This window comes from Lissotriton helveticus, chromosome 7 (genome assembly GCF_964261635.1).
Source record: "Lissotriton helveticus chromosome 7, aLisHel1.1, whole genome shotgun sequence".
Classification (NCBI taxonomy): Eukaryota; Metazoa; Chordata; class Amphibia; order Caudata; family Salamandridae; genus Lissotriton; species Lissotriton helveticus.
Genome location: NC_136068.1, coordinates 463,699,879 through 463,722,041, shown reverse-complemented (window position 1 = coordinate 463,722,041; position 22,163 = coordinate 463,699,879). Strand labels below are relative to the sequence as shown.

At 46.7% G+C, this 22,163-nt stretch overlaps 1 protein-coding gene across 1 annotated transcript in view; it reads left to right on the top strand.

Annotated features, from left to right (window-relative positions):
• HIRIP3 (HIRA interacting protein 3) overlaps nt 1–17,296 on the top strand; it is a 175,686-nt gene extending 158,390 nt beyond the window's left edge. The window contains exon 7 of the mRNA XM_078652422.1: nt 15,355–17,296. Within this exon, the coding sequence (XP_078508548.1) occupies nt 15,355–15,530 (176 nt within the window). The 3' untranslated portion in view covers nt 15,531–17,296. The remainder of the gene's footprint in view (nt 1–15,354) is intronic.
• The last annotated feature ends 4,867 nt before the right edge of the window (nt 17,297–22,163 follow it).

Genomic DNA, 22,163 nt, shown 5'->3' with positions numbered 1-22,163 from the left:
TGGAAAAGGTGGTAGGAACTTTTCTTTGTTTACAGAGAGAGAACAAACAAATTCAAAATATGGATGAGATGGACAGGAAATGGAGCTGGGTGGTAGGGGGGCTCTCAATGCATATACCTCTATGGGCCTATGGTTTAGGAATTATTCCTAGAAATTATTCCCAGACGGCTTATACTCTAATAAAAATGAATCGCTATTTCCGAACGAGCAGAAAGCCGATATAGTATGTATTCAAGAATATTGGATTGTAAAGAACTAGTCTATGGAAGAATATACTGTGTTAAGCCGCCATGCATTCCCTGTGAACAGAGGACATGCAAAAGGAGGCATAGCCATATTGCCTAGGACTCATTTTAGGTGGGTGTATTTTTCAGTAGACCTTTCAGTGGACTGCTCCCTTCCTTGCGCAGCTCCACCTGTTAGCTGCTGCCCCCGAGCTCCCTGCTGCTGATCATTTGACCCTGGGGTCAGTGATTTGAGGCCCTCCTCCACTGACAGGCATCCACCTGCACCTCATCCCTGGTGGTCTAGTGGTAGAGCATCACTGCCACCAGTGCACTTTCCGACTACCTGCGTTTTCCGCCTCCCAGCTGTCCAGCCCTTCTCACCCCCCGTCCCTCCCGTCCCTTCCCCCCCCGCACACTACTTAAAGGCAGCCGTGCGTGCCAAAGGCAAGCCCATCTGCGCCTGGAACATGCCCACTGCCACGGACCCTGGTCCTCAAACCTATCACCGAAACGACGCCAGCACCCTCCTCGCCATCAACAACTGGTGTCACGCCGCCAGCCACCTCGCGTCACCAGAGGACACCCAAGGACCTTTCTCCTGCTGGAACTGCAGTTGCACGCTCGCCCACCTCTGCACTCCTGCTGCCCAGCCGACCAACAGCGTACCCGACCGGATCAGCTGCATCCTCCTCAACACGTGCTCCCTCCACAAACGCACCACAGAAATCTGGATTCTCCTGGACTTCGTCTCTCCCGACATCGCCTTCCTCGCAGAAAACTGAACAAACCCTAGCTCTGGAACGGACATAGGCACTAACATCCCCCACGGCCACAAAATCACCTGCAAGGACCGCACCGACGGACCAGGAGGAGGAATCACCATTGTCCACAATACACCCTCCACCTGACCACCCATGCGGACTACCCAACAATAACCATGGAGCACCTCCACTTTCGACCAACCCTAACACCACTCTCCATGGCACCCTTGTCTACAGACCACCTGGCTACTGCCCGCCCTTTACCGACGCATCGTTGACTTCAGCCCACACCAGGTGCACTCATCCACCGATTACATCCTACTCGGCGGCCTCAGCTTTCACCTAGACAGCCCCGATGACCAGAACACTGAATCTCTTCTGAAGAACCTCGCCAGCGTAGGACTCGAAGCTAGTCACCTAACCAACCCAGGCAGCAAGACATGTGCTTGACCCCGTCTTCTCGCCAATGAAAACATCACCTACAGCCACATCACCAAACTGCTCTGGACCGACCACCAGTGTATGCATTTCGCCTTTACCAAACCCACCATACACCACCGTTCCCCCGCTGTAGCTGGAACAAGATCACCGAAGAACATCTCACCACCTCCCTCAGCACTACCACACCGCCGATGTTAATACCTGAGCATGCTACCTCCACCGATGGATCACTTTGGCACCCCTCGAGATGGCAAGCAACACCCCAAGGCCAGCTGGTTCACTCCCGCACTCTGTGATTCCAGACGCACATGTGGACGACTCAAGAAGAGATGGAACAACAAAACCCGGGAAACCTATGCAACCTTCAAAGCAGCCGTCACAGCACACCATCTCCTCCTCAAAACCACAAAGAAAACAAAGACTCAACCCCAATGCACACATCAGCAAAGAACTCTTTGCCATCGTCAAGGAGTTTGCTAGGCCCAACAGCGAGACCACAGACTTCCCACTTTCCCAAAAACTCTGCAATAAACTCTGCACCCTCTTCTACCACAAGATCAGGCAGATCTACGACAGCTTTGACACCCAAGACCCTTCCATCATTCCTGACAACACTGCACTCAACCACACTGCACCCCAATAGATCATGCTCAACTGGACCGTGCTCAGTACAGATGACACACTCAAGACCATGAAGACCATCCACTCCGGAGCCCATGCAGATCCATGCCCGCAGCACATTTTCCATAGAGCAGCCACCTCCATCGCCCCCGAGCTTCTCCGTACCATCAACTGCTCCATCGACATCGCCACCTTTCCCGATGACTTGAGACACGCCGAGATCAACCCCCTGCTGAAGAAGCCATCTGCCTACCCGACAGACCTCAAGACCTTCAGACCCATCTCCGTGCTCCTCTTCGCAGCCAAGGTCAAAGAGAAGGCCATTCTCGCCCAACTCTGAGTTCATCTTAGAAAACCCGGTCCTGGACATCTGCCAGTCCGGCTTCCGAAGCAACCACAGCACCAAGACTGCACTCCCCGCCGCTACCGATGACATTCGCTCCCTCCTTGACTGGGGCGAAACTGTAGGCCTCATCCTTCTGGACCTCTCGGCCGCCTCCGACACAGTCTCCCACCGCACCCTAATCACGAGCCTCAATGACGCTGGCATCCGCTACAAGGCCCTGGACTGGATCCACTCCTTCCTCACCGGTCGAACACAGGGATTCAGTCTACCTCTGTTCCTCTCAGAACCCACAGAGATCAGCTACAGAGTGCCCCACCCTCTTCAATGTCGACATGGCCCCACCCGCAGCCATCGTCCAGAACCACTGACTCAACATAGTCTCCTACGCCGACGACACCCAGCTGATCCTCTCCCTCACCATCAAACCCACAGCAGCCAGAAAAAACTTCCAGAGCGGTATGAAGGTCTTTGCCACCTGGATGAAAGACAGTTGCCTCAAACTCAACTCGGACAAGACTGAAGTCCTCATCCTGGGACCCACCCTCTCAGCTTGGGATGATTCCTGGTGGCCTGCGGTATTAGGAACTCACCCCCACTGCCAAAGACCACACACATAACCTCAGCATCTTACTGGACTCCACTCTTACAATTAACCACCGGTACAATGCTGTATCCTCATCATGCTTCCACACTCTTCGCCTGCTTCGAAAGACATTCAGATGGATCCCCACTGAATCCAGAAATATCCACACACTCATCAGCCGCAGACTCCACTACGACATCGCACCCTACGCCGGCGTCACCCAGAAAATCCTCAGGAAACTACAGAACGTTCAAAATGGTGCAGCCAGACTTGTCCTCAGCATCCCTCGCCGCTGCCTCATCACTGAACACCTTTGAGAACTCCACTGGCTCCCAGTCGACAAAAGAATCCCTCTCAAGCTCCTCACACATACCTACAAAACCCTCCACAACACCGGACCAGCATATCTGAACCACTGTTTCTCATTCCACGTACCCACCAGACACCTCTGCTCCACCCAACTGGCCTTGTCCACCGTCCCACGAATCCACAAGACTAGAACTGGCAGAAGATCCTTCTCCTAACTCTGCCAAGACCTGGAACACCCTGCCTCTTCAACTCAGGCAATCCCAGGCGCTGACTCAATTCAAGAAGGATCTCAAGACCTGAGTGCAATTAAAAGAGGCGGCCTCGAGGAATGACACTAAAAGGTTTCGGGAAATAATCTCGGATAGCACTCGGTCTAGGTTAAAAGCCATCCCAATTTCCATAAAAGAAGACTGGAAATCTTACCTTCTATATATCTTAATCCAGCCAACTCTGATTCAGTCTGGACGTCTTCTTTTATAACCGTAACACCTAGATTTCCAGAACCTATCTGTGCTCATTTGAGGTGTGAGATTGTAGCACTCATTAAGAGAATGAGACTGTCTGGGGCAATGGGTCCTGACAAAATTCCCTTGTCAATGAATTAAAAAGAGCCTTTGTTGTGGGCTACATATCTTAAACCCCTTTTCAATTATTGCAATCAGCAGGGGAAGACTCCCTTCTCCTGGTCTAGTAGTATTTTAATTCCACTCTTTCACAAGCATTTGCAATGCAATAGGTCTCGCATTTACTAGAGTTTGAGCTATTGGTATTGTAAATGACAATGCCTTTTATTTACTTGTTGATTTTTAGAACATGAATAAAAAGCATTGTTATTTACAATGCCATTAGCTTTAACTCTCACATATGTGTGACCTATTGCATTGCAAATGCTTGTTCTTTTTTTGTACCTACTGCTATGGTATTTTTTATTTACCGGGGACTCCCATTCCCACGACGGGGAATGATACAAGCTATGGTTAATCTATGAAAGTTACCAGTACTGGAGAACCAAAGTTACAGGTAAGTAACTTGTTTTCTTCTTGCAGCACCTTGGATTGAGTATGAGGCACCAGCTGGTTTCCTGTACATGTATTATGTCATGAATCAGCCAAAATTGAATCACTTCTTGATCTGAGATCAAATGAGAAAATCTCATGTTTCAGGAACACACAGGTATTACATCCAGTTACTAGACCATAGCTGATGCTCTTGAAAAAATGCACAAAACCAATTGTACTGGATGCGTTGAAAATTCACTGCACCAGGTCAGCAAATGGTGTTGGACATTGTGTCTTAAGCAATGTCTGTATTTTTAAAGACGGGTGAGCAGTTTGCAAACTAAAATCTCTGCAGCTGACATTAAACCTGCATCTTTTTGGAGGAGTTCTACAACAAGCTTGATAGTCTTGACAAAATGTACGTTTTCGGGCCGAAGGACACCTTCAGTGATATGACTAGGTGGGGACAGAAGGTCATTCCACAGCATTTTTTCTCTTTTGATACCTAACACGAATAAGGCACACCTTCAGTCATCTCACTATAGCTAGTGTTCACTAAAATTAAATACGGCCTATTTGCCAACGTGTTTTGTATTTAAATACTGAATGTGGAAGTCCTGAAAGGAAGCACACGAATCCTGGCATCGATCTATTTCAAATGCCATGACGAGATATTGAGTAGTACCACAAAAAATGCCCAAGGGGGTTTCTAGAGATGTGCGTGCTTACAAAAACATCTTTGACTTTCTTTAGACACTTGTACTAAAATGGGAGTGTCCACCTCCGATGTAAAAGTTGATCATGAATTATTTCGTCCCAAGAACCAATACTTTTGGCAGTCATGGAAATTGAAGGTTGTAATGAGGAGTGAAATTATTCTATGCAGGAGCTGTGTCATAGATGGTGTGTCCGCTACTGAGAATGGTATTTCATCTAGCTGCTCTATAATTAATAAAGTGTATGTGGATCCGTTCTTCACCATGGTTCATTGTGTCAGATTGTTTCACTCAAATAGATATGAAATATTCAGAACCTGCCAAGGAACACGACCAGTGTGCAATGTTTGTAGTGCCCAATTTAATTGGATTATGGCTCTTAGTTGCGCCTAGCCATGTTTCAGTATGCTTGTGCCAGGTCAAGTGCAGAGGACACTATTTTGTTTAGCAAATACACGTCTTGACAACGTACTCCTGCCATTGTATACCACTTGCAAAACCTTTTCTAAATTGTCTTAGTCAATTTGCCAAATTCTCTTAGCTGATTTTTACTGTGAAGTATTCCACATCTCATTATACACAGCATATATTATGCATTTTGCTCTAGGAGCACAGGTCCTAAAATGACAACGGACATACCCAGAGGATAACAAAAATCAAAGCAGGCACATCTGCCACAATGACAAAGATGTAGACGCATCCAAATGAATCCCAGAGAACAAATGGAACAAGCATTTACAATGCAATGGTCTCGGCATTATTAAATGTAGAGCTATTGGCATTGCCCATGACTTTTTTTTTTAATCATAAATAAATGGCATTGTCATTTACATTGCCAATAGTTTAATCGTTAAATAAATGGCATTTTCATTTACAATGCCAATAGCTTAATAGCTCGCAAATGCATGACCTATAGCATTTACGCCCACACAGAGCCACACACACAAAGCCACCCACACAGACTACACACACACACACACACACACTACACGCACACACAGACTACACGCACACACAGACTACACGCACACACAGACTACACGCACACACAGACTACACCCACACACAGACTACACACACACACAGACTACACACAGCTCTCACAGCCCACACAGCCCACACAGCTCTCACAGCCCACACAGCTCTCACAGCCCACACAGCTCTCACAGCCCACACAGCTCTCACAGCCCACACAGCTCTCACACCCCACACAGCTCTCACACCCCACACAGCTCTCACACCCCACACAGATCTCACACCCCACACAGCTAGGAAATCCCTAGAAAACCAGAGGTGTTTTCTCAGAAGGTACCCCTCGAAAAGAAAGAGAGTACGATATGATATAATAAGGAATGTGCAAAAAAATGAAACGGTTTGCTGGAGGCACACAAGTGATAAAATTAAGTTCTCAACGGAGCGACAACTGACAAGAGAGGGCTGCGACTCCTAGAAGAAGCCCAGCGAGCACAAATAGAATATCGCTAGGGGTACCTGATTAGTGCCATCTTTTCCTGGCATCGATCTATTTCAAATGCCATGACGAGATATTGAGTAGTACCACACAAAATGCCCAAGGGGGTTTCTAGAGATGTGCGTGCTTACAAAAACATCTTTGACTTTCTTTAGACACTTGTACTAAAATGGGAGTGTCCACCTCCGATGTAAAAGTTGATCATGAATTATTTCGTCCCAAGAACCAATACTTTTGGCAGTCATGGAAATTGAAGGTTGTAATGAGGAGTGAAATTATTCTATGCAGGAGCTGTGTCATAGATGGTGTGTCCGCTACTGAGAATGGTATTTCATCTAGCTGCTCTATAATTAATAAAGTGTATGTGGATCCGTTCTTCACCATGGTTCATTGTGTCAGATTGTTTCACTCAAATAGATATGAAATATTCAGAACCTGCCAAGGAACACGACCAGTGTGCAATGTTTGTAGTGCCCAATTTAATTGGATTATGGCTCTTAGTTGCGCCTAGCCATGTTTCAGTATGCTTGTGCCAGGTCAAGTGCAGAGGACACTATTTTGTTTAGCAAATACACGTCTTGACAACGTACTCCTGCCATTGTATACCACTTGCAAAACCTTTTCTAAATTGTCTCAATTTGCCAAATTCTCTTAGCTGATTTTTACTGTGAAGTATTCCACATCTCATTATACACAGCATATATTATGCATTTTGCTCTAGGAGCACAGGTCCTAAAATGACAACGGACATACCCAGAGGATAACAAAAATCAAAGCAGGCACATCTGCCACAATGACAAAGATGTAGACGCATCCAAATGAATCCCAGAGAACAAATGGAACAAGCATTTACAATGCAATGGTCTCGGCATTATTAAATGTAGAGCTATTGGCATTGCCCATGACTTTTTTTTTTAATCATAAATAAATGGCATTGTCATTTACATTGCCAATAGTTTAATCGTTAAATAAATGGCATTTTCATTTACAATGCCAATAGCTTAATAGCTCGCAAATGCATGACCTATAGCATTTACGCCCACACAGAGCCACCCACACAGACTACACACACACAGACTACACACACACACACACACACACACACACACACACACACAGACTACACACACACACAGACTACACACACACACAGACTACACGCACACACAGACTACACGCACACACAGACTACACGCACACACAGACTACACGCACACACAGACTACACGCACACACAGACTACACGCACACACAGACTACACGCACACACAGACTACACGCACACACAGACTACACGCACACACAGACTACACACACACACAGACTACACACACACACAGACTACACACAGCTCTCACAGCCCACACAGCTCTCACAGCCCACACAGCTCTCACAGCTCTCACAGCTCTCACAGCCCACACAGCTCTCACAGCCCACACAGCTCTCACAGCCCACACAGCTCTCACAGCCCACACAGCTCTCACACCCCACACAGCTCTCACACCCCACACAGCTCTCACACCCCACACAGATCTCACACCCCACACAGCTAGGAAATCCCTAGAAAACCAGAGGTGTTTTCTCAGAAGGTACCCCTCGAAAAGAAAGAGAGTACGATATGATATAATAAGGAATGTGCAAAAAAATGAAACGGTTTGCTGGAGGCACACAAGTGATAAAATTAAGTTCTCAACGGAGCGACAACTGACAAGAGAGGGCTGCGACTCCTAGAAGAAGCCCAGCGAGCACAAATAGAATATCGCTAGGGGTACCTGATTAGTGCCATCTTTTCCGTTATCATATGAATATTTACTTTGGTTGCGGAGTCGCCGGCGTTGGCTTAGCGTGACCGCCAAGAAGTTCATTTTAGGCAGAGGTTGACAGGGCTGAGGAGCATTAAATACGTTGTACTAATCAGCTCCTTCAGAAAAATACTGTTTTACTCCGACTCATAATCACATTAAATCATGCTGCAAGGTTTTCTCCGTTCACATTCTCCTTTGAAATTCCATCGGAGCTTATCACCAATGGGTTCTAGCTGCTGGAAGCCTGCCTCCCTCCATTGCACCAAGCTTAGTGATATATTCTCTTAACAGTAGCATGTCCTGAAGAGTAGCAAAGGCAAGCATAAGGGGCAACCCGTGATCCGTCCTTTTGAAAAGGCAAAGCAGTATTCCCCCGCTAGCCCAGAGGGGCATTATACTCCCGTCTCAGACATGCCCAATGATCTTGAATTTGGAGAGAAATAAAAAATCACACCAAGCGGGGTCATAGACTAGGCGCATCGCTCACATTCGCACAGTACCTGCTACTCAGGTAAGCCACCGTTACACAGCCAGACTGTTGTACAACAACCTTCTTTCTCTTCCTTGTTCCACGCAGAGCCAAGTCTGTTTACGGCGGAAGTGACGTAGACCGGGTGTAAGATCTAGAGGCGTCTATTACTACATAAACAAGGCGTACCACGTGCTGTGGCGTCAGAAAAATTTCATTGGTCCTAATCCACACCGGGGCTAACAAACGGAATGGTAACTCCATCCCCGATACAAGTAGATTACGATTCAAGAAAGTAGTCTACAAAATAATTACGTAACAAGGAATGGTGGATGGGCTGGCAATGTGCCACTCTATCAGCCAGCCCAGTATGCTGATTCTATTGGCCTCAGAAGGATGAATGGCTGAATCCAGCAAGACACAGGACCGCTTGTGTCTCAGCTGTGTCTGGTGAAGATAACAAAGAACAGGAATATTCAGAGAGAGAGGGGAAGGAAGAGAAATACAGTAAAGTAGAAGGAAGGGAGAGAAAGAAGGGGAGAGGGAAGGAAGAGGGGGACAAGTAGGAACGGAACGAAAAGAGATAGAGGGAGGAAATGCAAGAAGCGGGCAGAAGATGAAACATGGGGAAATGAAGAAAAGAGGTAACGAAGGAGAGAATGAGGAAAACGAGAAGTAGGGGCAGATAGGACTGCTGGGCAGAGAAGAGAGCAGTATTAGCGAAAGCTGGGTGCCGCCTCGCCTCATATAGCGCTAGAGGTGCCAGAGGAGACAGATCCGCTCAGGGTCCCGCAGACACCCCGGAGATGAGCCTCTCTGGACCGTCACAAGCTTTGGAGTCCCTCCCGGGGGACTCGAAATGACAATTGGGCCCCTGAGCCTCTCTGGGCTCCTTCAACAACCAAATGCTGCCTCTTCGATGGAGCCCCCCTCCTGGGCACTCGAAGCAGCTTTGTCCCCCAAGAGCCTCTGAGCTCGAACAGAATGCAGCCTGAGCCTCCCCCTGCCCGTGCACACTCACCGGACTCTCAGGCGGAGGTTCCTCGGTGCAGGCGGCATCCTCCTCCTCCCCCGGTCCTGCTCCTGGGACCGGGTGCTGGCAATGGCGGCGGGCGGGGCTCTCTTCCTCGGGGGAGCCCCGCGGGGGAACCAACACGCTCCCTTTCCCTCTCCAGGCGAGGGCACCGGGCGCAGGGTAAGCTCCTGCTTGCTCCGGTGCTTAAACCGTCCGCGAGTCTTCGGTGGGAGGCGGGGTAGGCTCCCGCCCTCCTACTTCCGGTTCCGGTTGTCCTGCCCCGGCCTGCCTGACTTCCTGGTCGCGGGCCGGCGGCGATAAGGGAAATCTCGCCGGGTGGGCACCGGCTTCCCAAAATAAAGCGCTCTGTGCGCTATCAACATATTTTTAAAAAGTATTTAAACAAGACTCGCGCAGGGGGACGGGACACGCGGGGGGAGGACGGGACTGGCGCGGGGGTTAAAAAATACATTTTTTTTAAAAAGAGAAAACTTACCGGACTGCCCGTGTCCGCGTCCGAGCAGAGGAAGCGGCTCTAGTGTGGGTGGAAAGCGGCAGCATCACCTTACTCGGCGCCGGCTGGGCAACAATGGCTGCCTCAAAGCTTCTGAAATTTTTCGGATTTGGGGGCGTGTTTTGCTGTCCTGAGTGACGGGCGACGTCACGAGCTAAAGAACAGCAAAACTTACGCCCCCAAATCCGAAAAAGACGGGAGTGACTCACTTCTCTTCCAATGGCTGGCCTCTGTTTAGGAAGCCAGCCAATGGAAGCGAACGGAGCTGAGAGGCGGGTCTAAGCTGCCCTACTAACTGACATTAAATCTCCGGACCGGAAGCTGCTTCGCAGCTTATAGGTCCCGAGACCTAAAAACCAGCTCACAGCATGTGGACACACACAATATTTTGCAGGCAGTCAAGTCAATACACAACAGACAAGCAGCCAACCATGCATGCAGACCAAATGACTAAACGCTACCATGTCCACAGAGACACATAAAACATAGACAATATAGATGCAGACATATACCATCTCAGAGAACACACACAGACACATGAATGAAGGGAAGCGCACAGGGAAAGAGAAGAAAAGGGATTGCTGGACGGCCTGCATTAACACTATGTAATAGAACTCACCTTACCAAAATGTATTTTTGACGGAAACATCTGTAGTTACGTTTTGTTTCACCTATTTTTCTTTCTATTGGAATAATTAAATGTTCGTTCATTGGTTGGAATTATATAACTGCACATAAAGCACAAATTCTTCCACTCTCCTTAAACCTTTTTTTAATACTATTTATATTTCTCTCAGACAAAAACTCGCGGTTGCCCTGTCAGGGAAAAAAAGACACCAATGCAAACAGAGAACTCTTCCTGTGCATCTTGGCCATATTTTTTTGTGAAAGGCTAGTAGCCTCTCAAACATGGCGCCTACTTCATCACGCAAGAAGATGTACTGAAGGCACAGAGATGCTGGGCAGGCAAGGTGGGCTCTCCACATGCGGTTGGTCATCCTCTGTGAGAAGGGCAGGAGCCAGAGTCTCTGCTGAGCTACTGGGCTTGCCTGATGTACTGGGCACCTGAAAGGAGACATACATTTTTACACCCATTATACACATAACGATGCTCTTTAATTGTGGCCATCTCTCAATTCAGTAAAACCTTCATTGCTTTCTCTTCATATTACCCTAAATGCGTTTACGTTTTTAATGTTCTGCACATTGCCCATATCCTGTTCATTGAAAGACTCAGAAACAAACGCAAATAATACAGCAACATAACATTTTCTTCACCAAAACCAGCTGCGGAATTTAGTGATGACTTGTATGCAAATAAAAAATGAACATCATACCGAGCTTTTTCAGTAGTATGCATTTATACTACTGATGAGAATCCAAGGTGAAAGGACATCAGAATTATCTGTATAGAACACAGGAATGACATGATTCTAATTAGAATTGACTGTTTTTATCTAGTAGTACTCTGCAAGATCGACTCCACAAAGCTCGTCACAAATTCTGATTAAAATTAATACGAAGGAGAAATGTGCTGTGGAAAGGTTAGATTACTTATTACAGTGCCCACTGCAACTGTAAACTTCTAACGTTAATGCAGAGTTGGCTTGCGACCTAATGAAGAGGTGGATTATTAACAATAAAAAGCCATAAAACACATTTTTGAAACGCCTGCTCGACCAGAGCTATTGCTGCTGAAGGGTTGTCTTCAAGGGAGTTTTGCGTGGCAGCTACTAACTATACCTTATTTGAAAACAACTTCCATTTTCAGTAAATGCTCGTGACTGCGCCATATAAATAATCAACACGACCAGGAATTTTTAAGGCCATTGTGGGAGACGCCTCAGCGAGTAAGGGAAACACCCGCTCACAAAAAATATAATTAAACAAAAACGTCAGGCCCAGGCTCCACATGTTACAAGCATCTCTTTCCAGGTTTAGAAACAAGAGAACACCACTGAATACCTACCGCTCCTCTCAGCCGCTTTACAAACTCTGCGGAGTCCAGACCGGGTTTTCCAAGTGGGCTTCTGCGTTTGGGGAGCAGCCCTGCGTTTCTTACGTTAGACGCATGCGCATGGACTACAATAAACAAGTCCCTGAACGCCATGCTGCATGGAGGAGGAGCGTGCCTGCCCGCCCTTGAAGAGCTACCGGGAGACGACCAAGGAGGGTGAGTGACGGCACTGCCATACGATAAACAGAGAAGGGGCACGGCAGTGCAGTGTCATTGCAGTGTGTTTAAAAGCTGTTTCTGTTCCCTGTGTGCCACTGTCTCACTATGTATTGAAAATGAAACTTCGTGAGGCTTGCGAGGATGGGAGGGGGACAGGAGATGGGCACGCCGCGTGGCTGTACGTGCGCGTACACCTGCTGAAATCGCGAAAGCTCTGCACGTGCCCTTCTCCTGTCCCACTTCCAAGGCATGTCCCTAACAATAGAGATCGCTGGTGACAGCGCTTTTGCGCTGCTTACTCCAGGCTCGACCTAAAAAGGGGCATAGACACCTTCCGTGTAACTAACGGCAAATAGCTTTACTAGACGCAGTAGGGCAAGTATTTACACACAGTATTTTAGATCATCTTACTGATTGGGCTGTGAAGAGAACATTCTTCCCATTGAACAAGCAAGATTTCGTTAAAAAAAATTGCACTTTTGGATAATATATGTATGTTCAAACTGATTGAGGAGCAGCACACTTTAATCTGAGGGTCAGATGTATCTGTGGCATTTATAGATTTTTCAGTGGCCTTTGATAAGGGAGACTGACCAACGCTCTGGAACAAATTACAAAAAATAGGAGTGCCTGCCCCCCTTTTATCTCTTATTATAGCTTTACACTTGCATACATGGTGCCAGGTGCTATTAGGTCTATCCTACATGATTCCAACCAAAAATGGCTTGAAGCAAGGCTGTTTGTTAGCCGCACTACTCTTCTCTTTGTACGTAGCAGATTTCCCAAATGCTTTGCTCCTCGGGTGAGTGATGCACTGAAGATAGGTGGCCGTCATTTCTCTGTCTGATGTACGCTGACAATATTGTAATTATGGATTTAACTCCCATTGGGTTGAATAAGAAACTGTCACTTCAGGAATATATAGCAGTACAATATCAGAAGATAAAGTTTGCTAAGAGTAAAATCCTGATTTAACAGATAGGAAGAGCAGAAAGAATAGCAACTTTGTTTAGAAAATTAGCTTAGAGAAACTTCAGTTTGTAGATTCTTATCTCTACTTGGTCAAGTTAATAGCTGGTAACACTAAGGACAAATCCCACATTGAACACTGTTCTTGCAAAGATGCCTCACATGCAAATGGGCTATGTGCATTTTATAATATAATGGGTCGAAGGCATTTTTGGCATATGATATCTGTTTTTAAAGTAAAAGTCTGTCCAACACTCCTATATGGTATTGAATCTATCAAAATGGGAAAATTGAGCTTTCTTGATAAGATAGATAGCCAAATCTTGCGTAAATTATGTAATTTTAATACATTGGTCCCAACTCCAGCTATTCGATTAGAATTTGATCTGATAAGCTCATTTGTCCAAGGATTAGCTAGAGTGATTTGGTGGGGCTATCACCTGAAGAATAGCAAATCGAACACAAAGGGTTTTTCGAATCTGGAATTTTTTGGTGCAAAAGCAGATGAATATTCCTTCTCTTGTGACTTTACTCTTGGCATTAAACTATTTTGACGCACAACGGGAACTTGTGTCCTCCCTTCCACTCAGAATTTTTTTTTTTTTAAATAAAAAGTACTAGTTGTATCATTAGTTTCCAGAGCGATCTCAAGTATTGTAGGATGAAGAAAACTTTGGAAATAATATCTGCATCAAGTAACTCAAGAGTTGCCCAGAAGTATTTAGCCTGGAAAGTAGAACATGGTATTCTTTGCTTGTTGATTTTATGTCGTATGAATTTACTCCCGTTAAATGATTTAGCAATTTGATATACCCCTGCGAGGACAGCATAATACTGCAATATGTTTAATTCGGGGATTCAGAACCTTACTCAGGTTCTGTTTGTTTGCCAAGCCATGTTACCAGATCGTCTTCGGTTGCTTCTGCCAATGTTCATATAGAATAATATTAAAACCGTAGCATCAGCACACGAGTTTATCTTTAACCCAAAGAATGAAATACAATGCATTCAAATATTAATATTTTTCGATTAGTTTTTTAATCTGTTTTAACCTCTTAGTATATTACTATACAAGAGGAAGAAAACTACATGGCTGTTACTTGCAGGCTTATTCTACGGCTGCCAGTGCTTTTATCTATTTCGGAAAACTTTTGCACAAAACTTTTGCTGCTATGGGGGACTGGATTTTTTATGTAAAATTGTGTCCTTTTAAGTATTGGATTTACTAATGAAATTATGCATTAATGCCTATTTACTATCATGACCCATAGTAACAGTTTTTAGCATGTCCATAAACTTTGAGGCTTAAGAAGATTTTGCAACAACTGTTATTGTTTTTATTTTCCTTAAGAATAATTTGCACATACATTTTTGCTGCCAGGTTGTCTGGTCTATTTGCACAAAATTGTAACCTTTTATGTATTGTCCATCTATGGATGTTTTAGACTAACAAATTACGTATGTATTTAACTTGATTTATTTAATGGTGGTAAAGGATTAAAATATATAATTGTAGTATTATTATTCTGATATAATTGTGCCCATCATTTAGTATATTCTGCTTTGTCTTACGGTACACCTCATTACAGATCCAAATATTAATAAAAGAATTGAATTGAAATGGCAGGTGTAGGAAACAGAAGGTAATTGTAAGGAACTAAGAAGTAACTTTGGGAATAAATGAATGACGAAGGTTTTTAGTCTATCAGTGTGCTGCTTAAACTGAAGGTAGGACTGCTCTGGGGAAAATAGATGCCTACGTTATTTTTCCACTGACCTTGTTGTAGCCAGATCCCACTGGCCAAGTTATATTATCATAATTTGTAGGTAGGCTTTTTGCCATTTGTACGATCCTACCTTCAGGTGGGTTATCAGTGCTGTTCAAATGTAATCTGAATTGTTTTTTTCTTCCTTTTTTTAAAAACCATTCTAGGCCGACCTCGACGCAGGAACGCTTGGGACCCGAACCAAACACCTTCCAAGACCCCACCCCAAGAGCACAAGCGGTATGTGGGCTCAGATTCTGAAGACGACGAACCGCCCAGAAAACGAAGAATCATGGACTGGGGTAACCTTAAAGGCCTCATCAGCGATGACAGCAGTGGCTAGCTCTGCTTCAAGTCTTCTACGATCTGGCCAGGCTGTACTCTCAAGACTTGGCAAGTGGCCTTGGTACCAGTGGGGCTAGGGAAAAGCTGTATTCTGGTTTCCCACAAAGCAGCAGTCCGCACTCTTCTCTAGTTATGTCCCCCACCCAGACTCGGGAACGGCTCCCAGGCCTGTCTTTCTGCAGTATCACTGATACAGAGTGACCTCCCCCCTCCATTGATTTATTGAAAATTTCTGCTTGTTGCTTCAGATGCCACTGAAAAGCATCCGTGCCTTGCCTGGGTTCATTAGAGGCCCCTCTTCTTGGTGTACATGAAGTGATCCTCAGTCACACGTGAATCTGTTGACTGGGCTGGTGAGCCTGCGGATTCTGTCACACCAAGGTATCGCTGAGGTGGACCTCTCCTTTTCCCTAGGTGTATGTAGGTACCGTCATCAACCGAACAATTTCTACCTGCATTGTTTTCTTCTCAGCCAAGTTCCATATGCCGCAATCTGTGACCATCATCTGTGTCGGAAGCAGAAAATAGAAGCTCTTTATGTGTGAGCTGCTTATGGGGCAAACATTGCATGTTTGCGTTTCTGACGTAAATGGGAACCGTTGACCGTGTAGTGATGAACCTTCTGGGCATTGTGGGCCAGATGACAAATTGGGTTTACACCCCGTTGTTTAAATTACAACCCAAAAGAATAGTTACCAAATGGCCCAGTATCACAAGTGACACCTTCAGCTGACTTCTTAACCGACAGCTCTTTCCAATCTACGTCTTGCAGTGTTGCTGTTATCATTGGAAGAATGTGATTTAAAAAGAAAACAGATTCAAAGAGCAGTTGGCTCGGAAACCCAAAATCCAAGACTGAAAGTGTCACACCTGGCATACTGGGCAACTGGGCAGTTATGCAGATGTCATTAAAACCATGTTTAGTAGTTCATTCTTGTTGGGGGTTGGTGAGAATGCACAGAGCCGAGGCTAGGTTTTTGTTCAGAAACAATCAAATTGTTAAAGACTAAGCTGTGCAAGTCTGCTTTGATCTATTTGACTTTGTTACAGGTGGTCGGTCACGTGGTAGCAAGCTGCCGGAATATCTCCTACTCCCCTCCCTTGACAGCATTGTTTGAAGGAACCCGTTTTACTACCCGATCAGATGTACTATCTTCTTAAATCTGTCATTTTATTGTGAAGGACGTTTTCCGCTCCCCGCATTTCTCTGTACAAGGGGTTGTGGCGTTGTGTTTTTATGTGTTGTGGCAAAAGTTTCTGGTTCAAGTTGCTCCTTTAATTCAATCTCCCGGAACACGTGTGAGTTGCAGTTTACCGGACTATTTTAACCATTCCCCCCAAAGTGCCAGGACTGTCTTCGGTACAAGTGTGCATAAGGTGGGTTGAGGATCTAACGGGAACCGCATAGGCACTTGTCAAGAGGGAATGTTGGACTTGACACTAAAAGCTGCGGTTGTGGAGAAGCTCTTGGCACTGCAGTTCTAGGCTCTTCCTGACTGGGGTGCTATGAGGCCTGGCCTTTAAGCCTGCGTTGGCCCATCCTACACCTGTATTTCCTGCCTTCCCGTTGGGAGTGCTGTATGACTGACAGGAGAATTCCTAGCTGTGGGGAAACTTCCCGTCTCCTGAGGCCTAAAACCCTTTAAAGGAGGCTCTGTTGAATGGGAAAAATCCTTATTTTGCGTCTTTTAATCTTATCTGTGTGTTTTCCTGCACTTTTGTATGCAATGTCTATAAATAAATTTACAAAGTACTTGGATTGCATTCTGCTGCTGTTGTGTTTGAGTAAAGCACGATTAACTTGAAAGCTCGAAGCTTGAATTTTAGGGTGAGGTAGTCCGAGGCAGGCAGCTTGAAGTTTGTTTTTCTGTCTCAAACGCCGAGATGGTAAAAGTATCCTGAAACGCCCTCTTGTCCTAGTCGTGCACAGATCACAAGAGAAATTGTTGGTGGGGGGCAGTTGAGACTCCAAGCCCACTTGAGCCACAGTGTGCGCGCGCGTATTGGATTTGTGGCAGTGCGGAGAGGAGGGTAACACCCCTAGGACTGCAGTTACAGAGAAGAGACCAGTAACTGTTTACGTAAAATACAGTGCAGACAAAACCATAGTGAGGGGAGAAGGAGGGGGAGCCGTGTTTCTGGAGGGAAGTGTCTATCTCCCAAGGGAATAAATGGTGAAATGGTCCACATTTGTAAAATTCAGTAGAAATAAAGTCGCGACTGGTCTGCAACCCTAATCACAGTCCGCGGAAGAATACCTGACCATAGACTAATGGAGACAATGTCCGTGCCTAGCCACTGAGTCTTGATTTTGTTGCCTTGTATGATCATATAATTCGTTATAAAGGCTGCTTGCTGTATATTGAGACCGCAAGTGGTTTTGCATGACAATAATATACGAGCACACACCACTGGGGCAAGTAGATTGAGTCGATTTTACAAATGCATGCACATACAGGAACTAATTGAAGTCTGATTAAACAGAATGTTTACAGTACAACTCCAGTAGGCATGGTATGAAATATGAGATCCACAAGGGCCATGAATACTTTCCATTGGTTTATGCAGTGCTTCTGTAAATGATCAAGCTATTTAATTAAAACACTGCATGCCATGTGCATTGTGCGAAGTGCCCCATCACTATATAATGTGATTAAATAACGTAAAGAATAAACCTTTACCACTGTTGAAAATTAGTACGGTTTGGTGAACATTATCTGCGCCATCTTGCCTCTTCCCCTGATGCCACACTTTTGTCAGGCGCACCCGCCATTTTAAGATGCCCTGAGCAGAACAAACCCTTTTGCATGCCGCTGACCTCTGACATCGCCCTTCGCCCTCACCAAGCCTGCACGCTGACCAACCCCCTGCTTGCACCTGCCCTGAATCATAAACCCCTCTTCAGCGCTGCTCTGCCTCAGGCCCTCATCCTGTTCCCAGCGCAACACCTCCCTTCTCCCCTTTCATGATCCCCGGCCCTTTGATGCAAACCCCCTTTTTCCCCGTGTGCCCGTTTGTCTTCCTCGTTCCCAGACCGGCACCCAGCTCTGCCGATACTATTCCCTGCCCCTCCCCGTACAATAGAAAGCTTCCCCCATCAAAGGATCCCCGGGTTGATCAAAGCCCCCACCCCATGAGATCCGATCGAACCCCGCATTCCATGATTTGACGGAATATCCAGCTGCGCGATACTCATCACCTGTTGTGACTAGGGTGGGGACCTCTACTGTAAATGTGTGTGGGAACGGGCCCGGAGGGGGGATTCCGGGAATGTCTTTCCGTACATCAAAGCTTTGTCATGAGTATGTAAACTATAATAAAAACCGCAAAACCCTGTATATAAGGGGCCAGGCCTCAGACGTAAGGTAGAGCACCTCAGAACGATACCTGCTGTCTGTTTTGCCGTGTTCTCCTCCGGAGAGAATAAAAACCTTGTTTCCTGCTTTCCAGTCTCCAGCGCCTGCCTCTTCATTGATTAAATAATTAGAGGGTCACAGAGGCAATACTGCCGGGCAAATATCGATTGTCCCCGACCCGACTCAGGTTTTACAATTGGCGTCCCAAGCGTGGGGCCCATCAGCGACTCGTGGATCCAGTAGGAGAGGTCCCGACGACAGAGTGAACGACTGCAACGATCGGGAGAGCTCTTGCCCAATAGACCCTCGTCTGGCAGCCGATCATCCGAACTTCACTAGTTCCGAACAGACCTCTCTCGAGTGATCTACGGTCCTGACTGGGGACCATTAGGAGTGCCGTGAGAAATACGAGAAAAAGAGGACGAACGGGCGCTGGATTCGGAAGACAAGAAACTGTCCATACGGTCCGGGTAAGGTCGTGTAAACACGACGGATTGCGAAAATAATTGATTGCTTGATTGTTTACAAAAAAAAATATACTAGTATTACTCTTGGTTAATTTATTTGGAGATTCACTGTCTGCACGAGGAGAAACAGTAGGCCCTTTCCCTTCTGCAAACAGTGAAGGATAGGTAACGCAACCGTCGCGCCTATTTTTCTCCCCCACTGACTATATTATTTCCTAACGGTTTTTGGGAGACTCCCTCTCCCTCACTGATTAACTGGGTTCTTTGACCCCGAACTACTGTTCGCAGATTGTCTTCTGGAGATTCTCTGTCTGCAAACCGGAAACAACAGATTCCTCTTTGCGGATAGTGAAAGGGTAGAGGACGCAGACTTTTGCGCCCTACTTACTCTCCCCATTGATCTTACTCTATCTTATTTATTTATTGATTGTTTGATTGTTCCTCGTTATTGGTTACTTTTTGTTCATGAGGTATTCACTGCCTGCAAACAACGTAGAATAGGAATATTCTGTCTAGTCTTTGCACCCAGTGATAAGATAGGCAGTGCTGACTTTTGTCCCTCGTTACGAGTCGTCATGTCTGTCTTCTCCCCACTGATTGATAATTGGTTCAGCCCGGACCGTGTATTAGAGGTGGACCATATAGCTCCACTAGAAGGCACCCCTAATAAGGACATGTTCATAAACTATGGATTAGTTACCATAGCCTATAATAAATTGTGGCACAGGTATACCAAAGAAAGTCAAGACAAACAGTGGCCACTGGCAGGATCCTTTGACCTTGATAAAATAGAAACATTGGAAATAGCCCTTCGCAATAATAAGACAACGCCTATTATGCTCGACAGTCTCGGTATGTGGCGCAGAGAGGCTATGCAACGACAGAGAAAAGACGAGGACAAACCAGGTAGAGAAATATACCGACAGGACAACCCCGGGGCACCACGACCCAAAAGTTATCCCCCGGCACTACGCAAAAGACGGCCAGACTTAGGGCAAGACCAATGCGCTTTTTGTAGATATGTCGGACACTGGAAAGCCCAATGCCCGACTCTACTGAGCGTGAGTAAGGGCAAAGGGCCGACAGGAATGACAGGCCGGCAGAATGAGAAAAAGCGCGAGACAAAGAAAAATCCGACTCGCACGGACAGACCAGATAGAACCACCACGTTTGATTATGCCCGATGGCACAGGTTCCGCCAGAACGATTTCAGCGACATGTTCGAGTTTTCCTAGGTCGGACAATATAAAAACGGGAACCCAGCCTAGCTCTAAATTACAGACGGAAAAAGATAATTTTGGCCAAATAATCACTGTTTTATGTTTGTCTTTGGTTCTTGTGTGTCATACTTTTCTACTACCCCCCGTCTGAGTTTATGTAAATCTGCGTCATCCCCCTGCACGTGCTTCCATGTTACATCAACTATGTTAATAGAAATGTTAGCATGAAACAACCTGGAAGGAAAGAAATGGGAAACGAAATCAGTAAGCCACTGATAAAAACGAACTTTTATTTTAACATAACAAGCAAGTAAAAACACAATAACGCTAGAAAAACAAGAACGGTAAACTGTAGAACATGAAAGTCAATAGAACATTCGCCCCCCCACCTTCTGGAACCTTCCAAAGTAGGGTAGGGTTACGGCCACGCCCAACCGGCGGCAACCCATATAAGGCGGGCCCTGCTGCCAACTCTTGGTCAGGAAATCTTAACGTATTGGGGAGCCGGAGGAGAGGAAGGGGCCAGCGGCCTGGGCAGTTACAGGTAGTCCCGCCACATGTCTCCTCGGCCAGCCGCAACGGGCCTGGTTAGTCTTAGGTAGTCCCGCCACATGTCCAGAGAAGAACGAGACACCTCTTTCTTTTCCCTTCCGTAACAGCCGCAGCAGCTCTAGACGGCGGGATGCCCTGCACGTACCTCCGCAACAATTTGTCCAAGTCGGGCTGGGAGGGAGAGGCGACGCGGACGAGCCTCTCCCACCTCCACGGATAGGAGGTCTCCCAGCCCCCCGGCCCAACGCCGAACACCCCCAGCCAGGCGATGGTGCCCCAATACTTGCGCAGCACCGAACGTGCAATGGTGCCCATATTTTCGGAGCACCGAATATGCAATGACTGCACCGATACTTGTGCGGCACCGAGTGTGCGCCACAGATGGCCATACTCCCACAGCATTGAGCACAAGACTTGGGGAACACCGGATGTGGAGAGACCTTCGTGCGGGCTGATGAAAAAGAGCAGCATGGAGTGCACCGGGAGAAGGAGACGGCGCGAACGAGTCTCCCTCGCCCCCCCAGGTGGGGGCATCACAGCTGCACCCCAGCCGAACGTCCCGCTTTCACAAAACAGAGCTCTCTTCCTTTCACTCCGAATGGTCTCTTCCACTCTTGCAAACTCGACGAGAGTGGCCCCTGTAGGGCCTCAAAATGGCGTCTGGGTCCGCTGGAAGGCAGGCCTCGGCCGCTAGAGTAACTTTGACCAGCAATATAACTCGGACACTTGCCCACTGGGGCACGAGCCCCCACCTCCGACAGCATCTCCGCAGCCTTGAAGATTCTACAAAGGTCCCCGGCGGAGCCTTCGGCCCCTGCAGGCTTCCGGTAAGGGACGACCGCCTTGATCACTAACGAAACAGGCATGACATTGCCACTCCTTCTGTTAGCATGAATTCTTGAACTGCCGAAAAGGACTCTGGTCCAACTGCCAGTTATGGGAAACATTTCCCCCTGATGCTACTTCCGGACTGAACCGGCCCCGCCCAAAATGGCGCTGGTATCAATAGGAACTTACGAACACCTCGTGGTGTTCA